The sequence below is a fragment of the Corvus brachyrhynchos genome, unplaced genomic scaffold (genome assembly GCF_000691975.1).
Source record: "Corvus brachyrhynchos isolate BGI_N302 unplaced genomic scaffold, ASM69197v1 scaffold4, whole genome shotgun sequence".
Taxonomy (NCBI): domain Eukaryota; kingdom Metazoa; phylum Chordata; class Aves; order Passeriformes; family Corvidae; genus Corvus; species Corvus brachyrhynchos.
This window is the reverse complement of record NW_008237878.1, coordinates 87786-95205: the sequence shown is the minus strand read 5'-3', so window position 1 is coordinate 95205 and position 7420 is coordinate 87786. Positions and strand designations below refer to the sequence as shown.

Sequence of the window (7420 nt, the reverse complement as noted above, 5' to 3'; positions counted from 1 at the left end):
GGTACAGGGCCCCGGCGGAGGCACCCACCGCTGGCACCCCCCGCCACCGGGCTGCCAGAGCCGGGCTGGGCGCTGGAGGAGGGAAGGGAAGAGTGACCCTGGCCGCAGCGCCCGTAATTGGGAACTAATAGCGCTTAATGGGGATCCTGGGAGAAGCGGCACTGGTTTGCAAATGAACGAGAACACGGCCAAAAATTACCTCCCAGCTAATTTTCCCGGTTCCGAGCGTGCCGCGTGGTGAAGCAGCGTGGGGTGGCAGCCAAACCCCACGGAGCTGCGAGTGGCGAGGGGCTGGAAGCGGCGGCGTGCAGAGCTGAGGGCACTGGAGCCGTGCCCTGTCCCTTCCCTGGCCGGGCGGGCCACCACGGGTGTGGATGGACGGCGTGACGCCGGGCCGGGGTGGTGCCGAGCACCCCTGGCAACCGGCTTCAGCTTGTCCCAAACACCCAGCGAGCCATGGGCATGCACGGACACCTCACCTTCCTCCTCCTCAGCCTCTGTGTCTCAGGTAGGTGCTTCAAGGTCACAATGTTGGAGGCGCTCTTTGCCAGATCCTTGCTGGATGACTGAGAGGAAGGCGACAGAGGGGAGGCTCTCCTCGGTTTCTCCCACATGCCTGGGGCTGACCCCAGGATGGGCAGAGGGATTGGCAGCTGCCTGGCTGGGTTGAGGCAAGGAGGGGGCATCACTGGAGCATCCTCAGGGCATTACCAGGGTGTCCTCAGAGTGTCCTCAGCATTGCCAGGGTGTTACTGGGGCATCTTAAGGGCATCACTGTGGCATTTCCAGACACCACTGGGGTTTCATCAGAGCATCACAGAGGGAATTCTGGGGCCTCCCCAGGGCATTGCTGGGGCACATCTGGCAGGCTGGGGTGACACTGTCCTCTTTGCAGGGACTTTCGTCAGAGCAACAGGTAAGAGTGGGTTGCCCTGGACCCAGCTGTGCCTTGCAGGGAGACGTGTGCCTGCACTGGTGCTTAGGTGCAGCAGCAGAGCTCCATAAGCACAACTGGATGAGCCATCAGTGGTCCCTGGGGTCTCCCACCAGTCCTGCCTGACTTGCCACGTGTGGTGGCCCTGAGTGAGGACACAGTACCAGGCACCCGCGTGGCTGAGGTGACCGTGTCCTGCAGCAACTCAAGCAGCAGCCCCAATGTCACTCTGGATACCATTGAGCCTGACCACCCCTTCAACTCCATTGCCATCAGCTCTGACCCCACGGATGCCACCACGTTCCGGGCAGAGGTGCGGCTGGGGAACAGGGAGTGGGGCAGGAGCTGGCAGGCGCCCTGCTGAGTTACGTGTCCCCACGGCAGGTGACACTGCGTGCTGGTGCGGAGCTCGATGCCCGCCAGGTGAACCAGTACACGCTGATCCTGCGGGCTGCTTGTCCCGGTGAGGATGAGGTGGAAGGGCGGCTCTTTGTCCGGGTGACAACGGGGCAGGTGCTGCGGTGTGATACCCCCTTTGCCAGTGCAGGTAGGAAACGGGCACAGGGCAGTGGGGGCTGTGGGTGCCAGCCAGTACCAAGCTCCCACAGCCGTGCTGTGCTCCAGAGGGTGATGTGGTGGAGGTGCTGGCCGACGTGGCACCCCGGACACCCCTGTATGCAGTGCGGCGGCAGCCGCTTGGCGGGCTGACGGTGAGTGGCAGTTCCCTGGGGGCCCAAACCCCCATAGAAGGGAGCAGCCTTGGAGACAGCAGAACTCCAGGTGTGGAGGAGTGGAACAGGGGTTCTCATCACCCTCCTTTCTGCAGTTCAGGCTCCGAAACCACAACACACCACTCACACTCACCCGCCGGGGCCTGGTGCTGGCTCCTGACAATGGTTTTGACCCCAACAAGGACAACCAGGTGGGCACCAGCAGCCTCAGGTTGGTCACAGACACCTCTTAGTCTGCTGGGGCTTAGCCTCATGCTGGCATTGCCCGCAGCTCTCCACATCCTGCTCTTCTCATTAGGCTCCTGTCTCCCCTTGAACCCAGGATGGCCCCAGCCCTGTCCCCATCCCCTTCTGCATCTCAGGTTCTGGCCCTATCCTCATCCCTGTCTGTATGCCTGCCCATTCTAGTCTCCAGTTCATACTCGTCTCCATCTCTACCCCTCTTTCCACCTCTGTTCCTGCTCCAAGCCCCATTCTCATCTCTTGCCCCCTCTCCTTCTTTGTCTCTGTCCCTGTTTCTGTTCCCATCTCTTTGCTATTCCTGTCCCTGTCCCTATTACTATCCTCATCCCTATCCCTGTCCCCATCCCCATCATTAGTGCCACTCGGGGCTGTCCCACAGCTGCCCCGGTGCTGCCCCACAGACGTTCAGGTTGGAGATTGAGGTGATGGATCGTCACGGGCACAACTGCAGTGGGGCTGTAAGGGTGGAGGTGCTGCCATCGCGCCGTCCCCGCATCACCTTCCTGTGAGTGGGGTTGGGACAGGAAAGGGGGTGCTGGTGGCATCAGACGGTGCCACATTGCCCACCTCGCCTGCAGCAAGCCGCACTGGGCTGTGACGGTGACAGAAGGCATTGGCCCCTGGGAGGTGGTCACACGGGTCTATGCCAGAGGTGACAATGTCCGCTATGCCATCCTTGCTCCTGTGGCACCCGCGCTCTTCACCATTGACGAGGGTGAGCAGGGCAGCAGGAGTCCCCAGGGATGCCCTGTCCCTATCCCTGTGCCCAGTGCGAGGCCGTGGCTCCTCCTGCAGTGACAGGTGAGATCCGCAGCACCCGCCGGCTGGAGGTGATCCGTGCCCACCTCCTCATCCGGGCTTACAATGCGCTGCATCCCGACGACCACGCCACCGCCACGGTCAACATCACTGTGCAGGGGACAGACCGCCAGGCACCAAGATGTGTCCCAGCCGTCTTTGTGTATGGTTCAGGGGGGAGTGGGGGGTGTGGGACTCTCTGCTGCACCCAGGACATGGGACAGAGGCTGAGCTGCTGGCTGCCCTGCCACAGGTCCCAGGTGCTCGAAACGGTGTCCCCTGGCACCACCTTGGTGACACTGAGGTGCACCGACTCCACCAGCACTGATGAGTGTCTGCACTATGCTCTTGAGGGGCCTCCCTCCTCCCACTCCCACTTCTGCATGGAGGGGCCACGGCTCAAGGTGAGCAGGGTCATGGTCAGTGCCCAGGTGGACAGCAAGCCTAGACCCTGGGAGCCCGGTGGGACAAGTGGGACCCTGTGACATGTGCTGTCATGCCAGATTCTGGGCCAGGGCTCCTCAGGGCTCCCTGCTCCCCAAGGCCTGCTTGTTCTCCTCACTTGCTCCCTCCTTCTCCCCTGTCATCACAGCTTTGTGGGACACCCTGGCTTTGCGGGATGCTCTAGCCTTGCAGGGTATCTCAGCTTTGCAGGGCATCTCAGCTCTGTCTGACACTTCCCCCCTGGCTTGGCAGGTCAACGCCACACTGGACTATGATTCGGAGGCCATGGCTGCTCTGGGCTTCCAGTTCACGGCCACCATTGTGGTGACAGTGGGAGGGCAGCCCCTACAGAGCAGTGAGTGCCCATGTCCCTAGGGTGGGAAAAGACCTTTCCCAATCCCAAACCAGCAGATCACAGAGGAAACATTCCTTTCCTGCTGCCCCAGAGATGCCCACCCCAGGGCTGGTGCCCTTGTCCCCATGTCACACAGCCTGGCACAGGCTGTGGGGTGGTGCCAGCATGGCTGAGCTGCCGTGTGCCACACAGCCCGTGTGCCTGTGCTTGTGACGGTGACACCTGTCAACGAATTCAGACCGGCGTGCCCCAGCAGTGCCACCTTCACTGTGCCAGAGACGGCAGCTTTCGGCAGCGTCGTGGGGCGTGTGGCTGGCACTGACCGCGACTACCCACCGGACAGCCTTGAGTACAGTGTGGAGGGGGGGTCTGGGCCTGCACAGCCCTTCTCCATTGACAGGCACACTGGTGAGCACCCAGCCCCTTTCCCAGCCCCTGCCACACCCCATGGCACCTACCGGTTCCCAGCAGCTCACGCCACTCCACAGGTGAGATCCGCGTGGTGGGACCCCTGGACTCCCAGCAGCAGAAGAGCTACAGGCTGGTGGTGCAGCTGACGGACACCCACAATGACCTGGACCTAAGGAAGAGGCAGAGCCGCCTGTGTGATGTGTCCGTGCGCCTGCAGGTGTGAGGGCAGCCCGTTGGGTGAGCTGTGGTGGGTGTGAGCACTGTGGGTGCCCTACCACTTCCCCCTGCTCCTGGCAGGCTGTTCCGGACCAGCTGCCGGTGTGCATCCCTGAGGTGCAGGAGCTGCGGATCACGGCTGGGTCCCCGGGCAGCCACCAGCCTGTCACCCGCCTGGTGTGCCACAGCAGCCCCGACAGTGTCGTGCTGACATACACCATTGTTGGAGGTGAGGAATGGCCAAGCCACGGCACAAACTAGCCCTCGACCATGGTGTGACACTGAGCAGACCCTCTCATCCAGGCAATGAGGATGGGCGCTTTCGGCTGGAAGGGAACACTCTTGTCTACCTCCCCAATGACCAAGCCAGGCCCCGCACCTTTGTTCTACTGGTGGAGGTGTGGGGCGGCTCTGGTGCCCGCCGCCGCAGCAGCGTGGTGGCACTGGTGGTGCACGTCACCCCCTGGAGCACCCCAGTGCCACCCAGCACCACCACCCAGCACACGGTGAGCAGAGCGCACTGACCAGGTGGTGCTCCAAGGTCCATTGAACCTCCCATGTCCCCTCACCCCGGTGCCTCCACAGACGCTGCCGAAGGAGCCGCTGGTTGTCACGCAGACAGAGGCAGTGTGGCACCCGCCAGCCTGGTTTGTGGCCGTGCTGACCATCTCTGGTGCCCTGCTGCTGGCCACCCTGGGCTGCATGGTGCGGAACCTGCTGTGCGGGTGAGCCCCAGCCCACCCCACAGCATGGCACAGTGAGCAAGACTAGGGGTTCACGGCTGCCTTCTGCTCCTCCCACAGCAACCGGGCCCCTGGCAAGCTGTTCCTGGGCAAGAGGTGAGTGCTATATGGCTAGAGCAGTCATATGGGCAGTTGTATTGTCCTTGCAGGTAGCCAGGAAGACACAGCACATAGGGATGTTTAATATACTCTGCATTTTGCCCTGGCTTGCTGTGTCAGGGAGCCGTCTCTGCCCAGGGCAAGGGTGCAGCCCTGATGGGAACTATGGGAGCAGAGAGAGCAATTTGGCCAGTAGACAGTGATGTCGATGGCCAGGCTGGGGCACAAACTCTGCAGTGGACAGGGTGGGGTGGCACAGTGCTGGTGCCAATGCCTGCTGCAAGGCTGGGTCCTGGCACCAGGGCTGAGGTAACTGCAGCTCACCAGGGGAGCCTCTGTTTGGCAGGGGTGAGCCCCATTTGTCAGGGAAAGCTCACAGGGAGAAGGTGACCAGGCTGCACAACCCCCTGGAGAATCACTGATGGTGACAGGTGACAGAGGAGAGAGCCTGAAGAGATGCTAGGCCAGCCTGTGCCAAGTGTCTGCACAGCAAGGAGGAGACATGCAAGCCCACGGGCAGGATAACAGCCACCCCCGGTGGCATAACTGCCCCGAGGTGATGCATAGCTGGATCCAGGTTCACTGGTGAGGCTGGGGACACAGTACTTGGTGGCACTGGGGCCATAGTGACCATGCAAGGGAGAAGAATCGGGCTCAGCCCCTTTGGGTGGTCCTGGCAGCTCCCCCAGCACAGCATCCTCTGAGCACAAGAGTGATGTGTGCCAGCACATGGGGAAACAAGCAGATGTGGTGGCAGGCCTGCTTGGTGCTCTCAGGCACTTGGGGGAGCGCGGCCCTGCCACAATCCCCGTCTTTGCCAGGGGACAGTCAGGTAGGGTTGATGGGCTCGACTGGGTGCAGCTGGCAGGGAAAAGCCTGGCTGGCAACTTGTTCCCAGCAGCATCTCTCAGGGTTGAGGCTGGGGGCCCATCACTGACAGTGCCCTCCCCTTGCTCTCTTCCTTCTGCAGCTCCTGGGATGTGGTGGAGCACACCAGGGGCAAGGAGGAACAGGGACACCCACATGCCAGCAGCCCAGTAAGTGGTGGCAGCGATGCTGGGTGCCCTGCCAGGGAGGCAGGAAGAACCCTGTGTCCCTCAGCAGCCACTCCTGTCTCTCCTCCACACAGGGACAGTTCGATGGCCGTGCTCAGGACCCACGTGAGTGCCCTGTCTCACAGCCCCAAGAGCAGCCTCGGGTTGTGTTCCCCAGGGCAGAGGGGTCTGGGGACAGGAGAGATGGGGACCAGGCCCGCGGGGCAGTGACTGAGTGCTGCCTCCATCTCAGGCACCGGCAGGGATTATCTCTTCAACAGCGTCACTGGGGCTCGGCGCTGGATCTGAAGGGCTTGACAAGGGCTCCTTGTGACCCACAGCTCCATGTGGGCAGTGCTGGGTAGAGCACTGGGTTCTGGCAGACACCTGGTGTGACCCCCAAGGAGGAGACCCGTCCTTTGTGGCCAAACCAGCTGCACATGGGGTGCAGCCAGACCCTGAGCCACCTCAGACCTAATAAATGGTGTCAGAGATTGCACATGCTGCTGTGATTGCCTTAGGGAGTCCCGTTGCCGGGCAGTGACACTGGTGGCTGTCCTGCTGTGGTGGTCATTAGCACTGTCTCGTCAGCGATGTGAGTGGCATGACCCAGGACAAGGGTGGCAGCAGGCTCGGCACTGCAAAAAATATTACGAGAGCTTTGGCCAGGTCTGCTTCAGTGACAGAAGCATCTCTGTAGCCTCTGGATGTGACCCAGCCGGGGCAGTCCTCCACAGGATGGTTATCTGGTTCAAGAAAACTCAGCCACGGGTAATTTTGAGAAACTTTTGCCTCGAGTCCCATACCCTCCTCAAGCTCTGCTTTGTTCCAGCGCTCGCAGGCGCAGACGGGTGGGATGAGCAGCTGGTCGGCGGAGTGGATGGGTTGATAATTGGGAGGAAAAGTGAATTAGCGGGGGTGCAGGTGAGCGGGACGCCGCAGGAGGAGCTGGGAGCAGCGGGAAGCTTTGAAGGCGTCAGTCAGAGAGAGGTGGGAAACCGGTTATTTGAATTTCAAAGGATCGCGCCGCGGGACGCCTCCCTGGCAGCTCCCGGGGAAATGAAGCGCTGTCGGGATAAGAGGGAAGAGACTAATTTGGGGAGTAGGTGACTAAGGGGAAGGAGGGGGGACAGGAGCCAGCCGTGAAATTTCACAGTGAAAGGGGTCACCTGTGTGACTCTGCCTGAGGGTCCCTTTTGCCCCGAACCCTTTTCCCTGACCGTTCGGGAATTGAACCCTTTACTGTACCGGAATGGTGCGTGAGCTCGTCCCACTGGCGACACCCCGCTCGGAGCGGCGGCCGTGGGGGGACGCGGAGCGGCCCCGGGAGCTCGGGGCGGGGAGCTCTGAGCGTGTCCGCGGACCGCGGGACGGCTGGGTGTGGGTTTGTATCGGGCAGCACGGAGTGCAGA

At 61.9% G+C, this 7420-nt stretch overlaps 1 protein-coding gene across 2 annotated transcripts; it reads left to right on the top strand.

The window, feature by feature from the left end:
• The first annotated feature begins 6 nt into the window (after nucleotides 1–6).
• Nucleotides 7–6616, top strand: CDHR4 (cadherin related family member 4). 2 transcript variants are annotated; one of them, XM_017732329.1, is made up of 20 exons: nucleotides 7–508; nucleotides 896–916; nucleotides 1051–1247; nucleotides 1319–1481; nucleotides 1559–1644; nucleotides 1761–1856; nucleotides 2310–2413; nucleotides 2487–2623; nucleotides 2704–2869; nucleotides 2960–3110; nucleotides 3403–3505; nucleotides 3698–3913; nucleotides 3994–4133; nucleotides 4214–4361; nucleotides 4436–4638; nucleotides 4718–4857; nucleotides 4936–4971; nucleotides 5945–6011; nucleotides 6104–6134; nucleotides 6262–6616. In XM_017732329.1, exons 1-20 carry the CDS (start codon nucleotides 457–459, stop codon nucleotides 6315–6317), a joined length of 2313 nt encoding a protein of 770 aa, XP_017587818.1. In that variant the 5' UTR covers nucleotides 7–456; the 3' UTR covers nucleotides 6318–6616. The 2 variants fall into 2 exon arrangements, with proteins under 2 accessions (XP_017587818.1, XP_017587817.1); XM_017732328.1 differs by having other exon boundaries at nucleotides 6104–6616.
• Nucleotides 6617–7420: the final 804 nt, after the last annotated feature.